Genomic DNA, 27,548 nt, shown 5'->3' with positions numbered 1-27,548 from the left:
GGTCCAACAAGTGAAAATTCTCCTAAAACAATGGAGTAAAAGGCCATTCTTTGAGGCGGGCCTTATTGAAATTAATCCTAATATGTATATGGTAAAAATTTCCACACCCGAATTAGAAAGAGAAAAGAGAGGCCCTGTTCAACTACTTTTCTTTTCTTTTCTTTTTTTTTTTAAAAAAAACGTTTTGTTGCTATTCTGCTACTAAATTTCCTTTTTCTACAAACTTCAAAACCCTAGCTCAACCCTCCCTCCATTAAATTCCTAAATCTTCCTACTGGAAACGATCAGAACCCAGATTCCAGGTCAGTTATTCATATACAACAACCGAAAAAGATGCAATCTTTTTCGAACCCATATAAAATTTTTGAAAAATATTCAAAAATCTGATTGATAATTTGTGAAAAATCAGATTTTTTTTGATGGCGGGTGGAGGAGCAGATGCTGTTGAAACTGCAGCCTTGTGCTGTGCTAAATGTGGCAAGCCAGCTCATCTTCAGTAAGTGATCTTTATCCTATATACTTTCTTAAATTGTTTACACTAATCATTACTCATTCTGCCGTACAAATTCAAAATTGTACAATGATTCACATCGCTGTAAAAGCATTTTTGTTTAAAAATGGTGAAAAGGTGAAGAAACTCATGCGTTTTCTTTTTTCCTTACTGAAGTAATCTTATATGGGCCATGTGTATATTACACTAAATTGATGATTGTCTTGGTGGTTCATAGATAATAAGCAGTGGGATTTTCCCTTGCAGGTGCCCCAAATGTGTAGAGCTAAAGCTTCCTCGTGAAGGTGCTGCTTTCTGGTTTGTAATTCTGACCTGTGAATTGTATATTCATGTTTCTGGGTTTTAACTTCCTGAAAGAGTCAATTAGCAAAGATAGAGCTGAAACAAAAAAAAAAGGAAGGAAGACTTCTGAAAACAGCTACTCTTTAGTTTTATAAATTTGACAATAAAAGAGCCGCTGAAACATGTATGTATGCCTGAATGTATTCAAACATTTAATATTTTGGCATGGCTTATATTTTACCTTGACGGAGATGCATTTGTTACTAGCACACAGGACTGTTTCAAGGCATCCTGGGGTTCACATAAATCAATTCACTTGAAGGCGAAATTATTGGAACTTTCACCTGGCAATGAGCAAGATGCTACCTCTCCTGCAAGCAGTTGGCTTTATTGCTTGAAGAAAGGACAGGCTCGTACACTGAAAATGCCAAACTTTGATTGGACAGGGTATTTTACTCAATTTTGACTCTTGGTGTGGCCAATTCTTCTCATCCTCTTGCTAAAGAAGTTGCCTTTCCTAGTGATGATTTTTCATAAATTGTTTCCAATGAATAAAGAGTTGGGATCTTGGAGGAAAAATTTCTCCTTTTCTACGTGTTTTATGCAAGTGCAATTAAGTATGTTGTGATAGCAACTTCTCTCGTAAGTCATTGTAATTTTTGCTTGAGATTCAGGTTTGCCAAAAATTTTGGAATATTGTAATCCTTTCATGTAAAGAAAAAGTGTTAGAATGAGAGCTATGGATTAACTAGGGACTCAAAATGGCCAATACCTTGATTTATTGGGGATGTTCTTTTGAATTATCTCTTCTGTTTTGGCTCAGGACACTAAGGCCGTACCCTATATCAAAAAAGCGTGAAGTTCCTGCTCACATTGAACAACCTGATTGGGCGAGTGATGTGAGTGTGTCACTTCCCAATTCAAATGTTGTTTTTGTCTTATAGGTTTTGAAGTATAGAGCAGAAATTCTACAGAGTTTTTTTATTTGAATGAATGTGATTTTAATGATCAGTTGGTTTCATTACTAATTTATCTCCTTGGTTGTTATATGGAAATTGTAATCCTTTATTTCAGTTAGGCTCGTGGACTGTAATTTTAACTTTGCATTGGAACTTCATGCTATAATTCTTGAGTTTGCTTAACTTCGTATGTTTAACATGGCAGGGAATCCCAAAGGTTGAGCCAAATAGTGACCTGCAGCACACTGTTGAGGTATCCTCTGATTGAAGCTAAACATTTTAGTCTCAAATTTCTGCACAAGAGAGAGTTGTGACTTAGTTTTGTTTATGTTTTGCAAATACACGTAATTTGAAGATCAAGACTCCCGACCAAATTGAGAGAATGCGAGAAACTTGTCGAGTAAGTAATTGTCTTTTTGTTTAACTTGGTACATTGTTCTATTTGGTGGTTTGAGATATCAATCTTTATGTTATAAGTTGTGAATCACATCAACCAAGTACATGCCGCAGAATTTATGTCTCTGTTTATAAATAATCTGCATTAAGAAGCAAGAGGCACAGTAAGCCAAAGAGGCCTTGGTCTAGTGGCTGAGGTTGAGGCTTCACGACTTAGAAGTCCTGGGTTCTGATCCCCCTTCCCCCTCGCCACTTCTTAAATCCCATTCCTCAAATTTTTTTTTTTAAAAAGCAAGAGGCACAATGGCTCTTTAGAACAACAAAATGGACAAAGAAAGGAATTGATCATGGAAAACATTATCTGAAGTTAGAGAGAGAAATATGAATATGATGTTTTATGTTATCTCGGTCAAGGAAGAAGGTAGTCTGGAACTGATGAAGAAAAGTAAATTATCTTACACTTGATTGAGACTCAGAAAAAACTTTTTTTTTTTTTGGGAGGGGGGGGGGATTCATCTTGACTTCCATGCAATTTTCATATTTTGCTTAACTTGCTATCTTATTTTCTATGTATTTATCCTCGTGGAAGAACTTCAGTCTTTTATGACAAAGATAAAATTTGACGTTAACCTTACTATAGATGCTAGTTGAACACACAAGTTTTTTGAATTGGTTATGAGTATTGTTTGTGACCCGCAGATTGCAAGAGAAGTTTTGGATGCAGCTGCCCGTGTTATTCGACCTGGCATAACTACTGATGAAATTGATGCGGTGGTTCATGAAGCTACTGTTTCTGCAGGTGTTTTTCCTTTAGGATGCTATTCAAATTTATTACTTTTTCCTTCTCTCTCATGTGCCTTTGTACACTCATGTTTGTGTTTTGAGAAGAATTTTTATATTGAGAACTTGAATTTGTTGGTACACTGAAAATTTGTCATCTGGGCTACTTATTTTTCCAGATGTGTGTTGGCGAACAATCCAACTTGTTTCTCTGCCTTGTTTTAGTTTGGAAGACATTTTTGCATTGTTAGCTTCAAGCCAATTTTTGGATTTAGATCACTGGCATGTATTTCTACCACATTTGAGCAAGGCAGACATCTTGTTAGAAAACTTACCTGTTTCTTTTGATTGGTGGTTATCTAGATAAACTATTGATATGAGAGGCAAACAAGTCTGAAATTGTACATTAGGATTAGTCATTTTAGTTTTCTCAGTGATGTAGATAGTCTGAGATCCTTCTTATGATAGTAAAATTTTCTTGAAATTCTTACCCCTTCTTAGATGTTACCACTCCCTCTCTTTTCTCTTTTCTTGTTAGGTACTATAATTATTATTGCACAGGTGGTCCTATCTTGTTGTTTGACTTGTAGCAATTTTTATGTTTCTTATTCTTGGTTCTTTCATATGATATTGCACATGGCAACTATCTGTGACCTTCATGACACTTTCAGTTTTATCCACTGCAGGTGGATATCCATCGCCTCTGAACTATCATTTCTTCCCAAAATCTTGCTGCACGTAGGTACTTCCACATTGTGCACGGTACATTCATGCTTCTTTGTTATCATCCTGCATTTTCGACATTTTTCTGCCTTGTGGTCACAGGTCAGTTAATGAGGTAATCTGCCATGGAATTCCGGATGCAAGGTACCTCCTGCTTGAAACCAAGCATATTCATGGTAGTCGCTTCTGTTTTTCTGTTAAACATCGTACATTCTTTTGCTGATCCTAACCATGTCTTCTGACTTCTGAATTTAACATATCGATTAAAATTGTGTGACTATGTTCTCTCTGCACAATTAGTTTTTCATATGAAACTCTTTTTTCTGTTCATTCCACAATATCAGAAGGCAGGTAAAAGAATGCTGCTGATCACTGCATTTTTGTCTTACTTTCGTTAGTTTATGTTCCATTTTATGAGGTGCTTCATGCTTGCTTATATATATATATATATAATTTGGGATCATGTTGCTTTTTATTATGTAATACAGTCTGAAAGGAGGATCTAGTAACAATCTGTTATATTTTATATCTAAGCCTCGCTGAAAGTTGGGTTGAGCCTCTATACATTATGCTATATACTTAATCTTCTCAGGAAATTAGAGGATGGCGACATTGTAAATGTAGATGTAACTGTGTACCATAAAGGGGTCCATGGTAAACTCTTGGTTCTATTGATTTTTTTGTTGTGTTAATCTGATTACTATAAACTTACAAGATTAACTGGTCTGTTATGCTGAGTATGCAGGTGATCTCAATGAAACATTCTTTGTGGGCAACGTTGATGAAGCATCTCAGCGGCTCGTGCAATGTACATATGAGTGCTTGGAGAAGGCAATATCTATTGGTGGGTGTTGCTTTGAGATCTTTGTACATCAAAGTTGTATTCTATCTCCTGACAGCCCCAGAACTGTTTCTTAGAGATCAGCGCTGAACTTTACCATCACTTGACATTTCTAGTAGCCTTATTATGCAGTTTCTTTCCCTCTTTTCCTTCTATCTGTGACGTGTACTCTTTCCTTTCTGATGCATCTCATTTCTTTGCAAAAAAAATTCTTCCATCTGGAAAAATATTGTTAATTTAAAGGAGAGATACAAAGTTGTGATTTATTTAGAAGTAATATTGCATGTGCTTTGTTTCATCCCGGTTTTGCATGTTTCAATTTGCATCTGTCCACAAAGTTCTGATATTACTTTCAGTTTTGGAATGCTGTCGCTTACAAAATTCCAACTTTCTTGGGAAGTTAAAGTTGTAGATTCAGTGAGTATCATTTTTTTTTAACTACTTTGTATTGTTACTTCTAGTCAAACCTGGGGTACGATTTCGTGAAGTTGGAGAGGTCATCAATCGACACGCTTTGATGTCAGGCTTCTCTGTGGTAAACTGCTAGTACCTTTTTCCCCACGTCTTGCTTAAAGAATTTAAAATATTTCTTCAATTTCATTTTTTTTAAAATTTTTTACATTTCTGGCATGTAAAACAGGTCAAATCTTATTGTGGTCATGGTATTGGAGAGCTATTCCATTGTGCACCAAATATTCCGCATTATGCTAGTATCCTTGAGAAAAGCTGCTTGACATTATGAAATCTTTTTCACTTGAAACTTTCTGGTTCCCAGTTTTAGGTTTGAAATATGGCTTCTCCATGAAATCTGTCTTTGGGTACAGTGAATCTGAATGGTACTAAATAGATAAATTATAGAAGATAGAAAGGATTGATTGCCGTTGCTGTTGAATTCCCATTTCTCTGGTTTTGCCCTTTAACTCCGAGCAGGAAATAAAGCAGTTGGTATAATGAAGGCTGGCCAGACCTTTACTATAGAACCAATGATCAATGCAGGTACTAGTTTCATTCACATGATATCACAACCGATATGTATAGGTTTAGGTTTTCTCAATGTTATATATTGAACTACTTCCCACTGACAGGTGTTTGGCGTGACCGGATGTGGCCTGATGGATGGACAGCTGTTACTGCAGATGGAAAATGCAGTGCTCAGTTTGAACACACTCTTTTGGTGAGATTCTGTTAGTGTTGAACACATTAACACTGATTTGTTTGCTACTGGTCTTTGGATATTCTTTCATATACTTGGGAGCTGATGAAATTGGTCCATTTTAGTGATGCAATGAGTTCGTACACCACATGAGAATTTAGACTCCTTCAAGAGGGACAATATCTCATGCATGTATTGCTACTTCCATCCATAATTTCAATGCATTTCCACCTTGACTGTATTCCTTAAGTACCTTGCCACCTCTGTGAATCACTGCTAAAGTTAATTTAGTGGCAATAGACTAGACCCAAGGTTCACCTGCTAAGAAGTCTTCAAAGTTTACAAAAGTTGCAAGGCATTTGTGGTGTTTACTAACATCCCTGCAACAGAACAACTTAGTTTTCTAGGATTATCATTCTAGCATGGTCTCTTTGCTTGGAAACTGATGTATGCCAAGTGCAACGAAAAGTCGTGCATCTGATTAACCATTTTTTTTTTTGGGATAATATAATTTCAACTAGTGATGCACAATATAATGAAGTGCAATTTTGCAGGTGACAGAGACGGGGGTTGAAGTTCTCACAGCACGCTTGCCAACATCCCCCAACGTGTTCCCCTGGATACATTCATAACCGATATCATCCAGCCAGATCAATCTCAACCTATTTTTGTGCTTTAGAGCTTTGACAAGAAGCCAGTGGTACCCGCTTCGCATTCTCGGGGGAATATCATACCTTTTTGCTGGATTTTTTACACGACTTTATCAAATTGACTTGCATTTGTAATCTATTGGATTGAAAATTTTGATAAGAAGGTTTGTAGTTCGAAATGTGTCTGGCTGTAGAAAGCACCTACAAGCCACTCAAAGATCCAAGTTCTCTTTTTCTTAAGAATCTGCTAGCGTCCGCTTTTAATATTGGTTTGCTTAGGAGTTAAATGACTGTGTGCTAATAATACAGTCCATGTAGATTTATAATGTGATTTAGAAAGCTCAAAGATGCTGATTCGATAATTACGTTGTTATAATGCACTCTCATTACTCCTGTGTGCAGTTATTTACACTTCGCTAACCTCTAGCCATACAATATAGCCCTTAATTTTGTTCAGCAATAGGACCGATGAAGTATATAGATCACATTAAGAGCATCAACTTGTCCTTCGAAACCTAACACAACAGAAGGCTCTGCCAGCCAAATTGCCATCCGCGCTACTGCAGTCTCAGAATCTTACCTAACGCACCAGCATGAAAGTTTTTGTTACCTCAATAACAGCTCTCACACCATCTGCGGCAACAGCCTCAATAACAGCCCGTTGAAGCCTATTTTCAGAAAGTGGTACCCAAGCCAAAGTCATTTCGAACACGAGGAAATTAAATATGCCAAGATGACAGAGTTGCAGGTCAAGCTGCAATTAGACTGATGCAAAGTCCTAGCAATAGCAAGAATTCTTGAAATAAAAGGTGGCTGATCGGATGAGCACTCACATACTGAAAAAGAAAAGACACGCAATAGATTTCAATTCCTCGCAGCATCTTTCTTACATAATAAACACCCCTACCATCTTTCTCCTTCCTCAAATGGTTTTGACTGAATTATCTAAAACCCAACTGATTCAACTAATGAGGAATATGACGCGTTTTCATCAAGTGTTTCACGCCTCTGTACAGTGTTGTTTTGTTCACTGGTAGCTTTAGGAAGCTGACCAGCTTCAACATCTGCCATATCACAGAGTTCTAACTTTTTACGTTTTACTTCATCAAAGTCACCTTCCCAACAGGTTTCTGAAATAATATCAAGTGCTTTCTCCAAATTTATGTCTGCTACCAAACTCCCATTTTGCAGGAGGACAAGATACACTTGTTCTGCAGTAGCCTTACGAATCTGCACACACAAGGTGATTACAGTGCATGAATAAACAGCCACAGAAGAAATCACATCAACACTGGGAAAAACAGTAGGAGAATTCTACATCATAGACCATTTCTTAAGAACCATTTCTTAAGAACCTTCTAGTGCTGTATACCTTGGGGTATCTATGGCTAAGAAAAGTCAGAAGATGCGTGAAGGCCCACTTATTAATGAGATCTGAAAGCGAAGCAATATATCCAAGAATTGCAATCCCAGAGTATAACTTCGAAAAATCCTTAGATCCTTTCAACTCTACTGTGATGGAATCCAGAATGCCAGCACAAAAGATTGGAGTATATGCCTAAAAGATTATTAGGAAGAAAGCCATTTTATTAGGGAGAAGGGAGAAATAAAGTATATTTACAAATGAAGTACCAAAAGCTATGTCATTTCACTATGGAGAATCAACTGACCTCCATGTTTAAGAACACCTTTTTGCTGAAAAGAATCTCAATAGTCTGAAAAGAAAAATTATAAACATGAAAAATGAGAAATTATGAGATAAGAAAACAGCCAAATGAATCATGAGTGCAAAAGATTGACCGCTCAAACACACAAAATGGAGTTAATACAGATTTAGAGCTAAGAAAAGCAATTTTCTAAAGGAAATGAAAATTTGAATAATTGAGATGTCAACTGCGTCTTATGGGGAATAAGGGCTAAATACTCTCTTTTAATGCCTGCAGTACGAAACTCATCGCACTTTAAATAACAATTAAAACAGCAACACATTTATCAGCATAGCAATTGAGCCTACTAAAGGGATCACTCATCCATGATTTATAACCAGCACTACCACCATGGGACAGGATGATGAAATGAAGGTAGACTACCTCAGATCCAGGTATAACAAACAAAATGTCTCATTCTTCAATTTCTTCAAGTTTTTTAAAAATTTAAAACATAACGGTAACAAAAACTTCCAGATTCTAACCATAAGCTGCAGAAAGAAAAGAAAACAACTCCACTTTTCTCAGGACATCAACAGAACATGAGGATGAGTGTTTTCTAGCACCAGAATGAATAAAAGAATAAATTATTCATATTCTTTTCTTTAACAAATGATGTTCTTCTGTTTAGCATAAAATTAAATTCATGGTTCAATAGCAGTTACAATTGAATCATACAAAAGTTATTGACTCCATACAAGCATGCCTATCATACAAAAGCTTTATTTACTCTTACTTCTTGAAGAAGAAAAAAAATAGAAGTGCAGATGATTCTAAATATACCAGCCTTCCAACTAATAGGTCCGCATCTGTTTCATTGCACTCCTACCTGAGAATTATTTTAGGCATCTATTTTTTTTTTAATCTGAGAATGTTTATTTTCTTGTTCAAGTATTGAGAGCCATGTTTGTACGCAAAATATTAGAAGATGCTTTTACATAATTCAGAAAGTAAATTGGCCATTCCAACACTGACATAAACCAAAATATAACCATCATTTTTTGAGAACTTTAACCCCCTAAGTACCTTTAAAGTTGGTACTGTGACTCTGTCGCATCTTTTGTAATTCTGAAGAACCCAAAGAATATCAGAGGCGAGACTCGACTCCCTATCCTTTGCTTCTTTCCCTTGAAGATAATCCAACAGAGCACTCAGTGACACCTTTCTCAAAGAATCTTGCAGTCCACCAATAGAAATAACCAACCCTGATATCACATATTTACTGTAACAACTGAGCTGAAGTAACTGAATAAACCGAGGATATAAGAAAGCTGGTTCCTGCAAATAAAAATAAAATGGCATGTTTGGCAAAATATATTGAAGTTGAATTTTTCAAAATAACTTGCTTTACTTACCCCCCATTCTGAATCGGCTTTTTCAGGAATTATATCTTTTAATTTCTCTTGGCAAGCTATAAATGGAACTGGTACCGTATTGCTATACAAAATCCTTTGAAGAACCTTAGCAGCTAATTCCCTTATCTTATCCATCTTCTCCACCGCTTGCTTAACAAGGCCACCAACCAAACTAGTTGAAAGACTTGCATCAAAATATGATTGGACCCCATCATCTGGAATATTATCTTCGTTCTGCCATTCTGGAATGGATTTACTTTCTTGTAATTGACTTGTAGAGACCAAGGAACTTCTACGACATAGAATATATGTACACTTTTCAATGCCAACAATGGCAGCCTCACGAACCCAAGAGCCTACATCACCTCTATTGTCCACAGAGTAATCATCTAGAGCTTTAAACAGACTCTGCATAACTTCATTTTTCACAAATAAAAGAAAAGAAACAGTATCTTCACTAGAGAAGAAACTAGAATGCTCAATTTCCTGAGTTAAAGTTTCACAAACTGAGACAAGTGCTTTGACAGCATTCACCCGTGACTCAGCATCCCGATCTTCAGGATTATTCTGCACATCAAGAATTGTTCAATCACAGGTATGGCTTTCTATAGATTTTCTGCAGTTGAGGCAACATAAGTAATTTCTACCTCAATTTCGCAACAGCTACAGAGCTTCAAAAGTACAACTTTCCATTGACTAGCAAGAATGTCTGAAGGCAAAACACCTAGTGCAAGTGCAGATCCCCGTCTTGCAGCCACATTAGCATCACTTAATTGTTCAAGGTATTTCGGCAAAATGTCATAAATGCTTTTATTTCCCAATCCAACAAGGTAAGCACAGACAAAGCGCTTCAGGGCTTCAACAGCAGCATGCTGTACATCACAATGAAGAGAGTTCATACAGGAAATTAACTTTTCGTAAAACCACTGAAAATACTTCCACAAGTTGCAAAACCTGTATTTGAGAATTAGGATGTCTCAGATTCTCATTAAGAGTATCAAGAAAACTTCGCTTTATTTTCTCTGTCAACTGTATATGAGCCAAGGAAATGCACTCAATGAAGCGTGAAACAGCAGAGCGCATTATTTCTCCACCTTTCCCACGATAAAGACGCGCTTTCTCAATTGCAGGAACTATACCAGCAATTTGCTTTTGCTTATCTGCATCATATTAATGAAGCAGGGTCAGCAATTTTATGGTATAACTTTGTGAGCACAAACACACTAAAGACAAACTACAAGCTCTACGTAATTAAAAAGATTTAGGAGAAATTTATCCCATCATCTAAGGTAAAAAACCAACTAATTCACCTATGAACTAACAGATCTGAAGTTCTCATGCAATCGTTTAAGCAATGTAAATGATGGTATCACTTATAAAGATAGTGTGACAAATCCCCAGATAGCCATGGAACGTCCATATCTCCTACTAATTCTTAATTAACATAACCCCTGATGCATTGTTAAACAAGTAAGGGATAAACAAGCTCAGGTTGACTGCTTCTCAACTTTTGAGTACAAATGAGACAAGTATCAGTTAAGTTTGGCTATTTATTAGTCTGTCGAATCAAAGTCTAAAAGGAGAAATGACAATAAACCGTTCATCGCTGATCAGCCACTAACTTCTCAGTATTGATACACATATTTATTGAGACAAATCAACTCTTTGAACAAATTTTTCTTCATAACTTTAACTAGATATGGGCATTGAAGTAAATTGTTAAAGAAACCAACACCAAAAGTACTTGAAGGCAAGTCGAAAAATTTAAAGAAAACTGCATTAAGAAAACTATGAAGTAACACTTGATAAGAACCGATTAGACAAAGCGAAGAACCAATTAGACAAAGTGAGGTTCAAATCAGCAGATGAGAACCAACCTGTTGAAAGAAGATAGCCACACTTGTGTAAAGCCAAAATAACTTCTCCAACTGCTAAAGTTGCACCATGCCGCATGCATAAATCAGATGACAGGGTGCAAGGAATTAATTTCTCAAGAATGACACCCGCAAAATAATCAGGCTTGTATCTTACAAGGGCAGAAAGAGCATTTGTTGCAAGCTCTCTCAAACCTTTGTCCTGTATATAGCAATGATAAATTGAGCTTCTATGGAATATCCAGCCAAGCAACAATATGAGGCACAAAACAGCTATTAAGTTCTTCAAACAAGATTCAAGTTCACAAAAAAATAAACAGACAACTTAGTTGTCAGTAATTTTCGATATGGACAATAGCACTATCAGGAAATTACAGGAAATCCGCAAAATCCCTATCTTGTCCCACTTAGACAAGTAGAATAAGACACTGTTGTAGGACTAAGGCTTCTCCTTTCCACTTTGCTTAATTTTCATTTTGGTCAATGTACTCAGGAGAACAAAATGGAGTCAAAGAAGATGAAATACTTAAATAAGAAACTTAGCACTAGTGATCGAGGCAAAACCAATGAGTGTGCTCAAATGGAGGAGACTGGAATGTCAGTTAGTTTTGTGAAAAAACAAGGCAACTAACACTGAACATGTACTCTAGTTTTCAATGCAAGACTAATTTGGGAAATAAAAAATGATATTAAACTGTTCTTTTGGAAGGCATTTGGCCCACTCCCTACAATAAGGATTTGCTTTAAATGCCTAGATTGAACTCTATCCAAAGGCCTATCCAATAAAAATATATTGCGATCAGGATGAGATTTTTGGCTGATTTTACAAAATTGTGATGAACTCAGCAGCACAAGGAAGCATTAGGAGAAGATCTGAAGAAAATTTTCTAGGTTGTTGATTATATAGCTCTGATCAAAATAAGTTACTATATTTGTCCTAATCTTTTAAAGTTTGGAATCTAATAAAAACATACAAGAGGCCTACAGATAAGAACTTTCATGATTTAACTTTTAGAAAAAAGAAATAGGGCAAATGATAGTTGAAGACCAACTTTTGATATGGAGAAAGATATAGCATACCCAATGACAGATCTTGCTATGCCGCAATTCATCCACAAAAGGGTGAAGATAGTCATCGTACTCAGCAATGCAGACAGCAACATGGAGATAGGAGTTTACCCTTGAAGAGAGTGCAAAGTAATCAGCTGTATTCACAATATCAATGCCATGGGGAAAATTCCCTTGTCTCCCTACATTCTCCTGAAAAGCAGCTGCTGCTGCTCTTCTGCAGTTAACCTTTTAATAGAATCATAATTTTACCATCTTTAGTAAATGAATAAGTATCTTTTTAGGACAAACATAAATACAGTAGAAAAACAGAAAACAGTATCATGATTTGAGCACCTCACGGTCATAGCAAGCTATGGTTAAGAGGTGGGAAGCCAGCTGTTCAAGTACACTTCTCATATCTGTGTGATAATATGAGCGGCCAAATGCCCAACAAACATATGCAGCAGCATCACGTACATGGGATCCAACACTGTGTGGACCTCTTCGAATGTCGTAATGTAATGCCTGTTACACAGTATTTTTATCAATGACATTAATCAAGTAATATAGCACAACCACTCCAAGTTCCTGGGGAAAGTCATACACTTTAGACAAAAAGGAAAAACAAGAGACCAGGGACAGGAATAGTAGGAACATAGCACATGATGGTTTCACAAGCCCCCAATAAGATCTTGTAAATGGTGTAAAGGTTGCACTAAAGTAGAATTCTTCCAAAACAATAATTCAGTGAGTATGGTCTGAATTGAGCGTAGCAAGATTAAAGTGTCAAAGCATGAATTAGAAGAAGAAAAATTCAAGTAAAATAAACTCTGAGGTCAAATCATTAAGAATAATTAACGCCGTAGAAAACATGTCATACTGAAGCGCATTGAGCAGAGGGTAAATTTCAGGCATATGCTTCTTCAAAATAATCATTTTGGACTACTAAGTGTCTGATTGTTGACTTAAAATCAAAAGGGTCGAACTGTCTATAATAGCATAGAATGTTATCAGATTGACATAAAATCTCACCAACAAATAGGTTACACGGTTCAACTTTGACAGCATGAAAATTTGTCAGCAGAGATGACAACCTCTGTAAATCTAATAATCAAACAAAATATCTTTCTTCCTCTGTTCCAATCCCCCAAACCCTGGCCCACACACTTCCAAAACCCCAAAAGAATTGCTCTCAGCACCTTCTGCTGGCCTATTTCCATTTCTCTTTTTCCTTGACTCTCTCTCTCTATCTCTCTCTCTCTCTCTCACACACACACACAAGCACACACTTACAGTTTGTTCTTCATGCTCAATTTCCAAACTTCCAAACAAATAAACACAATTAATCCAATTTAAAAGATTCAAAATTCTTTGCAATGAGGATTCTTTCAGGCTCTATTTTCATTTGTTTTCAGGTGTAGTCACTAATTTTCCAATGACTGCTTCGGGAATTTTTTTTGTTTCTCATCATTCTACACCTTAAAGGCTTAAAATATACATATTGCATAAAAATGCACAAAAGTAGCCTCCTGAAGGGCGCCAAGAAATTCAGATGCAGGGCCATATATGCTAAATTGGCAACCACATTCCACCCTCCCCTCCGCAAAGCCAGGCCCCAACACCCCCACACACCCTCCCCCCCCCCCCCCACCCCAAACAACAAAAAAAAAGGAGGCAAGAGAATAACAAATAAAGAAAGTGGCAAGACCCATATTCATGAGAAAGCGGTACATAATCACAAACGCTAAGCAATATTCTCACATAACCTGACATGGACGACAATGGTCATACAGCTTCCAGCTGATAAACACTTAGCTATCTACATGGGGCAGAAGAAGGGATAACACTTAGCAATATTGGGTTTTTTTAAAAAATAATATAACATAACCACAAATATAACTGAGCTGTTTATTTCCTCCTTGCAAATTTAATGAAGCACAAACAGCTTCATTTTTTCCTCTTTAGACGAATAAGGCATTTTCAATATACTCCTTCCATCCCACTTTGATAGGTTTGGTTTTTTTTTTTCACATGGTTTAAGAAAAGTTAACTTTGTTGGAAGAATAAATCTAGCTTACTATCAAAGTGGGAAAGAGAGAGTAGTTCTTTATCCTCCTTTAACAGCAATGGACTACAAATAGGGACAATAGTTACAATGGACAAGATTATAAGTTAAATGCAAAAAAAACAACTTCACAATCTTGATAAAAAGCAATAAGAGAAAAATATGAGATGACAGAAGCTGCAAACCTTCACAACAACTGGCACAACTTTACAAAAATTGATGGGCAAAAGTAATCCTCTTCGTGCCAATTCAGCCATGGCCAAGCAACCACCGTGCCAGGAACCATCGCCCTACCAAATGAGGACACAGTATAACTTATAAAAGTAAGAGATTAACTGAAGCAAAGTTTGCTTAGTTTCATACATTACCAGGAGGTAAGCACTCAAGCACAAACTTAATAATTGTTATCCATTGTTTCATACATTACCAGAATGGTTAATTTCCTAAAGAAAAAGAAAATTGCTATACATTGTGTCTTTCAGAATTTCAAGATTTTATAGAAAGCCATCAAGGATCATACTCTTTACCATGAGAATGCCCAACAATTTGTTACACAAGCACCGAAAGTAAAGCAAACTATTTGCTTCACTTCAAATAACCTAGGGATACACTTTCCATCCAAACAAAGCCTTAATGAAGTCAAACTTTTAGTTGACATATCTATACTTTTCCTTTAATTTATATTTACATTACAATTTCACTTTAGTATTGTCAAAATATATTTGAAAAACTGCTCCTACTTATTAAATTGTGGATGAACAGACTAAATAACACTGCATCAGCTTACCTCGCCAGGTGAAAATAGCTCCAGTATAGATGCAAGGACTTCATCTGCAAGTGTGCAAGTTAAGTGTGAAGTAATGCGACCAATACCTTTCGCAGCAGACCAGCGCACAACAGTATCCTACATCATAAAAATCATAAAAAGTCACCAATGTCAAAACTGTCACTTGATGAGAGCTGACTTACACAAACGATTGGAAGAAACTAAGGATAAGTAATTTCTGTATATAAATAATGTGAATGTTTAAAATGCAGAAAACTTAACCACATAAAAGCACTAATAAATTGAATAAAGGAGCACAAACTTAAGGCTTGTGTACATGAGAAGCCAAGAGATTAAAAAAATATACCCTGTTACAGAGTATAAAATGGCTTATTTCTCAAAGGCAATAGTCAAGAATATCATGAAGCTCTAAGCCATGAATATCAAAGGATAAAGTAAAAGGTGTAAAACCTTTATACCAAAGTAATAAGCAACGCCTGACAGCCTTAGCCCACAAATGCAAACCATTTATGTTGTTGCTCCTTAGTATTCATAAAAGAATTAAATAAATCTCAAACACATCATTAGGGAAAAATTTCTTTACACACGCAAGCCGGGATAATTACCATGCAACCACCAGTGAAATCCTTTTATCAGGTTCGCTTGTAATAGACTAGAAAAAAGTAATCCTATTAACACATTATAATAAAATGTTGTATACCTATTTATACATGTTATCAATTTAACCATCAGGTGCAAATTAAGTTCCTAACATTTGCACCTAGGAATTTATTCAGCACTTAACCTTCTCAGTTTGTGGGCAGGCAACCAGTCCCACTATTGGGCCCGTAGACCTGAAGGTAAAGGAAGTTTACTAACTCCTTTTGTAGGATGCTGAATAACCAGCTCTTGGTTTGACCATCTAGGCCAACTAACAAGGCAAACGTATGAAACTGGTCAAGCTATAACTCTCATGCAAAACCAATGTTGTTGTCCTTAGTAACTATGAGTTTCCAACATGCTAATAGCTGGCACTTTTGGCTGGTAATATGGTTTGGAGATTTACTCATTCACATCATCATTGAAAACAGAAATCACAAGGCTTACTTTATCCATAAATGTTACCTGTTTGTCAACATCTTGAAATGCTTTGTGCAATCTACTAAAGGAAAATTGATAAACAAAACACAGCAAAATTTTGAAGCAAGAGAATGGATCCAATTTCTATGACTTGTAACAGATAACAAATTTACGGAGCATTTCAATGGATACATTAACTCACAAGACTTCATATTCAATACTTTTTTTTGGGGCCTTCATATAAAAACATTATTCATCAAGAACTTGATTCTTTGGAAATTTCCCAACAATTTATCTCAAAATTCATTTAGATGCTTATTACTCAGCAGTCACAATTGTTAAGCATGCTTTCAAGATACGACACAATGCATTGAAAGAAGTGAACCTTTGATTCTAGAAGCTGCCATCAAACCTTGCAAATGCCCTAATTTGTAACAGAAAACAACATTTGCCGACTTACCATATCAAATCTAAACAAGCTCACAATTGCCACAAGTATGAGAGAAATACCAGGAATCTATCTAGCAGGCCAGACAACCTTCACTCGGTGTTTCTACTTTTAATGTCAACCATGAATCCACTCTGCTTATTCTAGTTTTTACCACAACCACGTGTACATGGTGAGAAAATACTAAAGTGTGAAAGAAGCTTGGTCATACATCCAATTACAGAATCCCAGCCACTAAAACAATTAGCACATATCAACCACTCAAAAACCCAATAGGTTGTCATTCATGACTGTCTGTTTGAAATACATCATTCAATGCTGGTACATAAGCTACATAGGGAGTCTGGAAACTCAGCTCAAGTCATCTACTCTTCACTATGGAAAAAGAACAGCTACTTTAGCGTAAGGGGTCAAGCACAATAAACTTTTGACACAAACTTCGGTTTCAAATGCATGTTACAACAATCTTTGCAAGGAACATTACAAGCAAAGAGAATATAGGATATAAACAGGAGTTGCAAGCCCTTCACATTGCCAGCACTTGGGTGGCAGCAAAAGAACCTCATGATTGGAAAATACTTAAATGGTGTTTACAGCTTCTCAGGAAATGAGTGAGAAGGCAGAAAACAGCTGCCTTAGTGCAGCGGTCTCAGCCGCTGCCTGAATTATAGGTCATCATCAAACAAACTGCTGGAGATAGCTCTTAAAGAATTGTTAGATTATGGTAGAATCTCACCCTGCAAACATACCGTGTCTCTCAGTCCTGAAAGCAGTAGTTCGATAATCTCTTCCACTATTTCTGGAACATCCATATCTTCCTCTTGAGGGCAGCATTCATCTTGGTCGCAAAAGTTAGAAAAAATCTTTGAAGAATCATTGCCTTGATCACTTTTGGGGACACCTGAAGGGATATGCTCTCCAAGAGTGCTAGTTCTACCCTACACACAAAACATGTCTTAGTTAAAACATGATTCTTCTACACAGAAACTTTAGAATTTTTTTAAAAATAATAGCTTGTTTTCAACAGAGAGAGCAGAATACTAGCATAAATAGAGAACCAAAAAAAAACCAAGACAAAAGATCTAAAGCTCCCAAAACCATTAAAGCCTCTAAAGATTCACCATAGATGTCATTTTTGGAAGAATGATGAAGTAGTCAATGACAAAAAACAGAAGCAGAATGCCTTGTCACATCAATGACTTGTGCAAGAAGCCACCCCTGAATAGTTCAACACATTATCAGGCATTCTGATCCCTTACCACATAGCAATCTTAATATGGGATACATTTATTTGAAGTATTTCATCTTTTACTAATCAAAGGATGGGAGGCAATTCCAGAAAGCGATGAGAATAGGTTTCATAGATTGTTTGAAAAGGTTAACAATTCTGGACATCAAGAATGGAATATATGGAAAGAAAAGTTGGAGGTGACACCATAAACTCAAAGACAATCATAAGGAAGAAACTGTAAGATGTAAATAGATTGATTTTAAAACTAATGAAGCATATCTAACCACATAGTGCCATGATGGTGGACGGTTAGGCAGGCAAGCAAGTGCAATCCGCTGAGATAGCTTCACTAAGAATTTGCGAAGTAAAGGACTACGAACTGCAGTGTTCGACTTCATCAAAGCTGATGTGTCACTCCAAACAGTTGGAACCACTTCAAGTAGCAGTTTAGGGCTGCCAGTCTGCATATTCAAAAAAGTTCTGAAAATAGGACTCCCAAGACTCAAAAATACAAACAGTTATTAACAAACAAGGATACTATGGAAAATTAACGTCCAAGTTCCTGTTGAGATAGATGTATTAGTGAAAACAAATAATTTAGTTCTTCAGGTGTTTTCCCCAGTTATGCATTGATTCACTTTCTACTTGTTAGTGAAGTTAAGTCCAATTTTTTAGTACCTTGCTTTGGTAATAAGAAGATTGAATGAGGCCTTGAAACATGCATGCCATGTAAAGGGGGACAACACAAAGCTGACTTTTAGCCAAAAAATGGACAACATCTTAGATGCAGATACTAAGTTGAAAGGAGCCAATGACAAGCTAAAATTTAGCCTCCTCCAACCCCTTCTTACCAACAGCCCCACCTCCCCAAAAAAAAAGGGAAAAAAGGACATGAACCACAACCAAGGATTTGATGTAAGATAAATCCAAAACCCAAATAGCATTAATACATCTAGCTGACATAAACAAAATCAAATGGAAATTATATACATATGAAACATCAATGCCAAAAAGCTAACATCAGTTACACTTTTAAAAACATCCTTTTTTATTCCCAATTTAAACCAGAAATCATTTATTTGCAGAATAGTGACAAAGAGAACCAAAAGTAGACCTTAAAAATGGCAGCCAAAGCTTCTCCTGCACCTAATAATCGGAAATGATCAGTAACATCGTTTGTCTGAGAAGATAGAACTTCATGGGTCCAATTAGTAAAGCTGCAAACAAATAAATAAATAAAATAAAAACAGAAAAGAAAAGAAACAAAGAAAGAATACCAACTTAATTAATTTGAAAAAATGAATAACTAAGAAAAGCAACAAAGTTGTAGAAAGTTGATTGAATCTAAGATGAAACAAATCTCTTCAAAACACCAAATTAAACAGATAAACTGGTAAACCTCACTATAATCATTTACTGTCCTCGTTTAGTCTAGAAGATTAAATAATTAGATCTATTTTAGTGTTCAATAAACCTTTAAGTCAAAAAAGGGGATAAAAGGTTAACTATAGCCTTTGCCATGTCCACTATCAACCAGTATAACATCTTTAAGAGTGTTTGCCATTTGTGCAGGTTTCTTAATCTCAGATACTAAATGCCTTTAACCTGATAAATATTAAAAAAAAAAATTCATCCAAGTTCTATAATCCTTTTGTTTACAGAGTTCAAGAGAGGCATAAATCAAGAGCTCTGCAATGGTAATTACTTGATCTAATGAGCAGCCTAAACCATGTCATTTAATTAAGACACAAGTGGGTGGAGATACTATAAATAAGAAAGAGACCTGGAAAAAGCCTTTGACATATCAGGGCGAGTCAAAAGCCTTGAGAGCAATAATCCAGCGATTGTACGCATTGGACCTGAACTTGACAAATAATCTTTTGCAAACCCTATAATCCTTTGTACAAGGGGAGGCAGCTCTCCTCTGTCAACATTATTACCATCGACCATACTAGTATCAACAGATGATAAATCGAAAGGAATCAGCACAAGAATTGAAAGCCAGAGTAGAATCACGCATTTTGCCTCCATCTCTCCTGTACTTTCTTCCCTCAGTGATGTTCCAGAATCAGTGTTGTGACATTTCTCCAAGAGACTGACTGCAAGTTCTAAATCAGAAACCTGGTGTGGGAAGAACTTGATGACAGCCTTATAACCACAGACTGTTACGACGTTATAAATTATGATGGATAAAGGTTTGATCACATCAAGAATTCCCTCTGACGCCACCCCTAGTTCAGCGGTTTGAGAGCGAATAATAAACATTATGGGAGGAACAATGTGCTCCAGATAAGGCTCTACCAGTTGACTTTGTTCCTGATACTTGTCCAGCTGCAAAAGCGCACATTCTGAGAATGTCAAGGAATAGCTACACCCATGCACTACAAGAGCTTCAAAAAAAATTTAAATAGACATAAGATGACAGAGTACTGATTTTCCCGCAAACTGGAGTAGCCAATAGATGAGTAAATTTTCTGACAGAGTTTATCACTGATTGTACACCACAGTTCCTATAATTCAATCGACAAACTCCATACTAGAAGCTTCTCCTTATGTGTACAAAACATGTGAAGCATATAGTAACAAATTTTTGAGAAACTGAAATTCTAACACATTTATTCAGATAGTCCTAGAACATCCTCTTCACCGCCTTATCCTAACCATCTTAAGAATCTTCACATTGAATATTACCCCTTCTCCCAAACAAGTTCATGTAATCTTGTAAAAAGCACTTTACTTATAATCATAACTATGGTACAATATGTGAAGACATCCTGTCCATTGGTTAATAGACTAAGAAGTTTACAGAAAATCTGCGGAAAACAAAATGAAACCACATTTTTCCTTTAAATGTTCAAAAAAACTAAGAGCTGTTTCCAGAAGCAGCTCTGGGGTGCTTCTGAAAGTTGGCTACTTGCAGCAAAGAACGCAGCAATACAATTATTCAGCTGAAACAGAAATTAGCTGTAATCGCAAATGACAATCTCCTCCAAAAACAAGCTGTAAGAAGGATAGACGTGCATAAGTAATTATGTATACTAGTTAATCACCCGTTATCAATTAGAGAGCAGCACTTGACCATCTATCCAACTAGGATAGCAGGAGCTAGTCGATAAGTATTAATCTACATTTTCGAAACTTACAAATTTTGCCCAAGTAATAATCTTTGTACCAATGACAATCATTCCATTAGAGAATCTCAACGAAAGATTCCCACTTTATTGCCCCAAGTTATTATCCCAAAAATTGCGAGACCCAAAAAAGAAAAAAAAAAAACTTTCTTACATCCATTTCCCATATCAGATTGTCTTTGAATACTTCAGCTGATTCCATCCAAAAAAAAAATCTAATTCGATTCTAATAATATGAATCAAGTGTGTGGATAAGTGTGAGGTGAAGGTGAGCATTGAGCATTGAGCATTTACAATGGATCGGATCTTGCGAACAGAGGAGAAGTCGGAGACGCGTCCGGCAGCAACGATGTCGTCGAGAAGGGACTTAACGATCTTCCATTCTTGGAGGAAGTATCTCTGCATAACGATGTGGCAAGTATCTCGTTCGTCATCGTCTTCACTTACCACTTGCTTCACTACATCTTCGATTGCTACCTTAGTCGCCACCGCCATTCTCTCTTTACTTCTCTCTCTTTTTTTTTCCTTTCTTTTTCTTTCTTGGGAGGGAGAGACAATTGAATTCTAATCTCAGAACGAGCAACTGAAGAAAAGAGAAAATCTGAAATGTGATTTGATTTGTATATAATTTCCCGCTAGCACTGCTGCTCCGATTCTATATCCCCGGATCCACCAGGACACAACTCAACTATGATGCCTTCTCATGTCCGTATTAATTTGCCTCCTATCAGTATGGGCCGAGCACATAATTTGGCATACGTGACTTCTCCAAATTCAACCGGCGCCAAAGGGTACTTGTCTCGTTCAAAGGTAGTGCTGTCAATCGAGCCTAGAATTTGATTGCCGAGCTCAACTCGAGTCAGACTCAAGCTCCGCTCGACTAGGCCGACAAGTTTTAAAATATGTTCGAACTTCAAAGTCAGATTGCCAAATGAGACATATGACTTGAGTTCGAGTTCGAGTTCGAGTTCGACTCGTTTATCACAAACGAGCCGAACTTGCACGAGTTTAACCACAATAAAAATCTATAATTTTCAATTTTTATTTTTTTGAATTGTGAAATGACATATACGTCCTTCTTTATTAAGTTCAATCGAATTACTCGGATAAAAAATGCGACTCGTTATTGTCTATTTAGTAGCTATATTTGTAAGTATATTTGTAGTGAGTTATTGTGCAATTAATTGCATATATAGGTGATTCTGTTTAGAAAATTGGTACTTAAGCAGGCCAGTGTGCCTCACCAAATATTTTTTGGGAATTATCATTTTGCAATTTTAGATACAATAATTTACTCGTTATACCTTAATTTGGTAGAACTTCCGCAACAATTGCTTCCTTCTCTTTCTTTGTAATATTTTTTCTAGTGAAATATTAAGTTGTTAGTGGTATCCGAGAACGTAGGCAAATTAGCCGAACCTCATTAAATTCTGGTGATTTATTTTATTGTCTATTTAGTAGCTATATTTTATTCTATCAAAGGATCCTTCTATTTATAGTTTACAAATGAGAGAATTCCTAACAAAATTAATGATGTGAGATGTAGAGTTTGTTGACGATTGTCAACAATTGTAGCTTTGCACCATTGACAATTGTACCTATTGAGCCAATAAGTCAACAAATCTCCACATTGGCGAAATATCTACATCTGCAATGCTTCACTCTTCTCCCAACATTCGGTGGTGTCTTCAAATGTGCTGTCAAGCGCCAATCTTCAAGTTGTGCACAACAAATATCAAATTCCAACATTATTTGAATTTAATAAATGTTATGCACAACTTGAAGATTGACGCTTGACAACGCATTTGAAGACACCATCGAATGTTGGGAGAAGAGTGAAGCATTGAAGATGTAGAGAATTTGCCAAGGTGAAAATTTGTTGACTTATTAGTTCAATAGCCACAATTGTCAATTGTGCAAAGCTACAATTGTTGACAATCGTGCACAAACTCTACATCCCACATCGTTAGTTTTGTTAGGAATTCTCTCATTTATAAACTATAAATAGAAGGATCCTTTGATAGGATAAAATATACCAAGCAAGAAAATTATAACTTGCTTCCTTCTCTCTCTTTGTAATATTTCTTTTAGTGAAATATTAAGTTGTCAATGGTGTTTGAGAACGTAGGTAAATTAGCCGAATCTCGTTAAATTCTGGTGATCTATTTTATTGTCTATTTAGTAGCTATATTTGTAGTGAGTTATGGTGCAATTAATTGCATATATAGGTGATTCTGTCTAGAAAATTGGTACTTAAGCAGGCCAGTGTGCCTCACCAAATATTTTTTGGAAATTACCATTTTGCAATTTTAGGTACAATAATTTACTCGTTATACCTTAATTTGATAAAGCTTCCGCAACACAACCTTCATACAAGCTCCAGTTGAACTCCCTCTCCCTCATAAGACGAGCAGTATAGATTGTTGCATTGTTGAGAAAAAGGGAAAGAAAAAATGACGTACTTTAGAGTTGGTCCATCTCCTGGCATATAACGTAGCTGCCTATGGTATTATATGCTGTTGATATTGTATTATCTGTACTCACACAGATACATAGAAAACTAACATACTTGTAATAGCCCACAAGAATGAGCCATGCGAAGATGCTTGTCTAGTACTAGTGAGCACTTCAGCAGTTAGCAGAGGCGGGTCTAGACTGCTTCCACCGGCTCAAGGATGTTATAACTGAAAAAGGGAGCTGTGGCAGATTATATGTAAACTAACATATAATTAGGGTAAACTCACATTTTGTAAAGCTTAGTTTTCAAGAGATTTAATGTTGGGGTCTCAACCTTGATCATTAGGTCAATGTCTCATCCCAAATAAGTGTGAATTAATTAAGGTTATAATTTGCAAAAATTGGAGATAAAGACTACAAGAAATTTTGGCTTTTAATAGCATTTAGAATTGCCAATTGATATGTAAACTTCACTAGCACTTTTTGACATAATGACATTTTTCCTGTGTCGGGATACTGATGTCAGTAAGGTTATAGTGGCACTTGAGGAATGCAAACGAAGGGGAACGTGGTAATATTTGCAAATGCTGTGGAGCTATTAGCTTGTGACTCAATATTTATGAGAATTTTGAGTAGCACTTCTTTACTTCCTAGTTTGATTTCCATTGTTGCAGAGTTTTCTCACACTATCAATTGCCACTAAAAATCATTAAAGAAAATCTTAGATACCTGTTCTTTCCTTTCATACCTATTTATCAACTGCCGAGGGTGAAAGTAATTAAGCACTAAAATAGCAGATCTCCTTACTGATTGACATATCAAGGCATAATGTAAGATCGCTGTGAATGTACACAAGAGTATAGAGAGAGAGAGAGCCTGCTATATAAAATATACTACTACTTCCAGCTAAACTCTTAAACTACTTCCATCAACTTTGAAGAAAAATACTAGCAGAATATCCCAACTAAAGCTAAGCAAACAGCCGTCGCTTGTACAAATTTGGAGCATATAAAAACACATAATGCAAGAAACCAACTGAGGATGGTCGTTTCGGCCAGATAATCCGAGGCCTTGTACTCTGATACCTCCCGAGGTGCCTCCTCGGCACCTTGTTTATCGAGGACATCGTAACCTGTGTACCACCTCGGCTTAAACCCTCAGGTCATTAGCCGAGGTGACACCTGATTGATGGACGCCTACGAAAGATAGGAAATGACACCTGATACGCCTGACATCTGATGGACAGCTGCTCTGACACATGCCGTTTGAAACTGGCAAGTGTCCCATCGAGCCTTTTCGTAAAGAGCAGTCAAATCCACCAGATGCACTGACTATCTCAGATCTTTAGGGACCCGTGATGCCAGTCCCTCTTCCCAACGCATCCCCTATAAATACCCAATGTATCTACTAAGAAGGGGATGATGACCAATCTTCGGGTAAAACCACACTGATACTCTCTTCTATTTAGCTATTCTCTCACTCCCGAACTGACTTAAGTTTCGGAGTTCTACCGGGGGATTCAGCCCCTCTTGTGATCTAAGCAGGTGACCTCGTCCCAGTGGACCACCCAGAGTAACCAGAAGGTTCACTCCAGCGGTACAAAATTCACCTCTTCAATTGGCGCCGTCTGTGGGAACGTGAAGATATCAGAATATGAAGCCTACGCGTTCTAAGAGCAGGAAAGCTCTCACTATTGGTGCTGAGCAAAGCAATGCAGCTCAACAGGAAGATATTTCAGAAGGGCAGGAGTCCCCAAGGACTCAGCCCGCAAACGAAGAAGCCATAACACGTATGGCCGAGTTTGTAACCGAGAACCCCAACATCTTTGAGGAATTGGGGAGGTACCTAAAAAGGCAGGGCAAGCAGAAAGCTGAGTCCTCCAAAAGGAAGTCAGATGGATCCCCTGAAGGTTCATCTGACGAGGAATCTGATGGGAGGCGCCTAAGCCGGAGTGCTTCGAAGCGGGCATTCTCCAAAACCACCTCTAAGGTAGCCTCCCTGACCAAGGCATTTTCCCGGGGGCTCTTGGAGCGACGACCTGAGGAAGAACCTCGGCCCCTGGGAATACCCGGGGTGAACTATGTGAGGCCCCAGTTCGTACTACGTTGATATATTCATTAATTTGGCGGTAACGTTTGGTTTTGGGAGTATTTCGAAAACCCTAAGTAGGAATTACGATTTAAACCCTAAGTTCCGGTTAAGATTGAAAACCCGTTTTTTTTCTACATTTTCTTTATTAGAAAATTCCCCAGATAATTTTTATGAGTAAATATAGTTTTTAGATGATTTTTCTAGTATTAGTTAGTTTTTGAGAAATTAAGAACGTATATCGGACGTGGGACCCACTAGTGCGAAAAGTTCGGAAAAATTCGGCCAATTAGGTTAAATTCCGGATACTGTGTAAAATTTATCGGGTGTTAAGAGATAAGTAGAGAGTGAGAAATGATTGATGTGAGAGAGAAAAGAAAGGATAGGAATGCATTAATGGTGGTGACAAGTGTCACCATTTCATTGGAGAAGACTTATGAATTACTATTTCATTTTTTTTTTGACTTTTGACCAAGTTGTTAAATATCTTCAAAAATCACCAAAATTCACCATTTTTCTTTTCCCTCCATGGCCGGCTCTCCCTTGGGCTAAGAAGAAAGAAATACTTCACCATTTTAGCTTCCATTTGGTTCAATCTTCCAAAAACAATTGCCTAGATTAGTTTCTACTCCATAAAATCTTTCTAGTTGGTGTTAGTGGTTGATTTGGTGAAGCTTTTTGGAAGAGTTAAGGTGTCCAACATCTCTACCTCTCTTGTTACTAGGTGAGTGGTGTGTGTATCTTCCTCCTTCACTTAATAAAGCTTAGGTTATGCTTAGTAGTGGCTAAAGTGATGATATATATGGTTTATTTCTTGGTTTGAAGTGATTTGGTTGAGTTTTTTATTTTTTGAGGAATTTTCTGGTTTCATATGATCTTGATGGTGTGATTGTTTTTTATGGTTGGTAATAAGGGGCTTTGGCTCTAGTAGGTGCATATGATAGAAAATTGCAATCAATTTTGGATTTGGAAGGAAATCTGGAAAATTAGGGTTCTTGGTTCTTCATTCTGTCCGAAATTTTTGGTCCTAGATAGAGGCCGAATTGGCCTTGGCTCAAAACATGAAAGTTGTAGGTATTGATGAGTTTGAAGTGCCTGCAAAATTTCAGGGCATTTGGAGTAATATAGAGTGAGTTATGCCGTTTTTACTGTTGCTGTTTTTGGTGAACAGAATGTCCGAACTGCAATAGTAATCGTTTGTTTTCACTGGAATTGGTTTGGATTTTGTTGTTGGTGTCTTCTGATGCAATGTAGCTGGACGTTTTAGCTAACTTATGCCTTTGGAATTTCAGCATTTGGACTTGTATGGACTGAGATATACCGATTACAGTTTTATGTGATTTGCAAACCTGTTTTGGTAATTCTGGATTTGTATTTTGCATATTTGTCCTAGTTGTGCTAGGATTTGGACTGAGTGGCCTTCTACATTGTTGTACTCCTGTTTCTTAGCTTCGAAACGGTGGGTCTTACACCCCCATCCGATAACCGTAGTGAATTTGGTGCCATTACCGCATATTGAGGTCAAATACGGTTTGTGATTCTGGTACGTTTTTGGAAAGTTTATGGCTGGAACTTTGGCTTCACATTTGACTGAGTTACAAGCTGTTTGGACTTCCGACCAAAACACCAAACTTATAGCCCTATATCAGAGCTTTCTAACGCCCTTGGAATTTCATGAATCGGATTTATAAAACCTGAGATATAGCCGAGCAAACAAGGCCTGCCCGTGAAAATGACCAGAAATCTGTTTTGGTCCTGATGACCAATTTCCGTTCCGAATTTGGGTTGCCGACCTTCATGAAAGTTGTTCCATTTGGAATGAACTATCTAACTGCCAATTTTCAGCTCTTTTGACCATGTGTAGCATAGAAAACAGTTTGCACTCAAAACTGACCATTTGTGCATTTGCCAGATTTCGTAAGTGATTGTGTTTGGTTCATTTGGGACTAAAGCCTCCAGTTTCAGTTCTGGATGTCTTCATAACAGTTGTTGTTCATCCTTT

General features: G+C 36.9%; 2 protein-coding genes across 4 annotated transcripts; one reads left to right on the top strand and one right to left on the bottom strand.

Moving 5' to 3' along the window:
* LOC113731787 (methionine aminopeptidase 1A-like) lies at positions 1-6,657 on the top strand. 2 transcript variants are annotated; one of them, XR_011840451.1, is made up of 18 exons: positions 1-302; positions 410-496; positions 758-808; positions 1,061-1,240; positions 1,617-1,692; positions 1,958-2,005; positions 2,108-2,152; positions 2,848-2,947; positions 3,615-3,666; positions 3,754-3,795; positions 4,244-4,305; positions 4,397-4,495; positions 4,954-5,027; positions 5,133-5,202; positions 5,423-5,488; positions 5,578-5,666; positions 5,771-5,837; positions 6,200-6,657. XR_011840451.1 is itself a non-coding variant. In XM_027257217.2 (17 exons), exons 2-17 carry the CDS (start codon positions 420-422, stop codon positions 6,275-6,277), a joined length of 1,209 nt encoding a protein of 402 aa, XP_027113018.1. In that variant the 5' UTR covers positions 56-302; positions 410-419; the 3' UTR covers positions 6,278-6,657. The 2 variants fall into 2 exon arrangements, 1 of the variants encoding a protein (XP_027113018.1); XM_027257217.2 differs by lacking the exon at positions 5,771-5,837 and having other exon boundaries at positions 56-302.
* On the bottom strand, positions 6,199-21,884 carry LOC113731786 (tubulin-folding cofactor D-like). Of its 2 annotated transcripts, XM_027257215.2 has the most exons (17): positions 21,296-21,880; positions 19,654-20,201; positions 18,985-19,087; positions 18,155-18,331; positions 17,389-17,577; positions 15,133-15,249; positions 14,531-14,635; positions 12,635-12,805; positions 12,311-12,526; positions 11,234-11,432; positions 10,311-10,516; positions 10,004-10,228; positions 9,357-9,923; positions 9,028-9,279; positions 7,966-8,010; positions 7,668-7,853; positions 6,199-7,525 (listed from the first exon to the last, which is right to left on the bottom strand). In XM_027257215.2, the coding sequence occupies exons 1-17, from the start codon at positions 21,494-21,496 to the stop codon at positions 7,241-7,243; spliced, it is 3,792 nt and encodes a 1,263-aa protein (XP_027113016.1). In that variant the 5' UTR covers positions 21,497-21,880; the 3' UTR covers positions 6,199-7,240. The 2 variants fall into 2 exon arrangements, with proteins under 2 accessions (XP_027113016.1, XP_071936068.1); XM_072079967.1 differs by lacking the exons at positions 6,199-7,525; positions 7,668-7,853; positions 7,966-8,010 and having other exon boundaries at positions 9,060-9,206; positions 21,296-21,884.
* Between the last annotated feature and the right edge of the window lie 5,664 nt (positions 21,885-27,548).

Source organism: Coffea arabica, chromosome 2e (genome assembly GCF_036785885.1).
Source record: "Coffea arabica cultivar ET-39 chromosome 2e, Coffea Arabica ET-39 HiFi, whole genome shotgun sequence".
Taxonomy (NCBI): domain Eukaryota; kingdom Viridiplantae; phylum Streptophyta; class Magnoliopsida; order Gentianales; family Rubiaceae; genus Coffea; species Coffea arabica.
The sequence above is the reverse complement of the archived record's forward strand: the minus strand, read 5'-3'. Positions and strand labels throughout refer to the sequence as shown.

Bases quoted from the DNA above. Each gene is read 5' to 3' on its own strand.
- LOC113731787 (XM_027257217.2), top strand. From the start codon at position 420: ATGGCGGGTGGAGGAGCAGATGCTGTTGAAACTGCAGCCTTGTGCTGT. The intron at 1,693-1,957 runs GTGAGTGTGTCA...TTAACATGGCAG, and splicing joins AACCTGATTGGGCGAGTGAT to GGAATCCCAAAGGTTGAGCC. The intron at 2,153-2,847 runs GTAAGTAATTGT...TGTGACCCGCAG, and splicing joins GAATGCGAGAAACTTGTCGA to ATTGCAAGAGAAGTTTTGGA.
- LOC113731786 (XM_027257215.2), bottom strand. From the start codon at position 21,496: ATGGCGGTGGCGACTAAGGTAGCAATCGAAGATGTAGTGAAGCAAGTG. The intron at 18,332-18,984 runs GTCTACTTTTGG...TTGAATATGCAG, and splicing joins CTTTGGCTGCCATTTTTAAG to ACTGGCAGCCCTAAACTGCT. The intron at 10,517-11,233 runs GTTGGTTCTCAT...AATATGATGCAG, and splicing joins TGGCTATCTTCTTTCAACAG to ATAAGCAAAAGCAAATTGCT.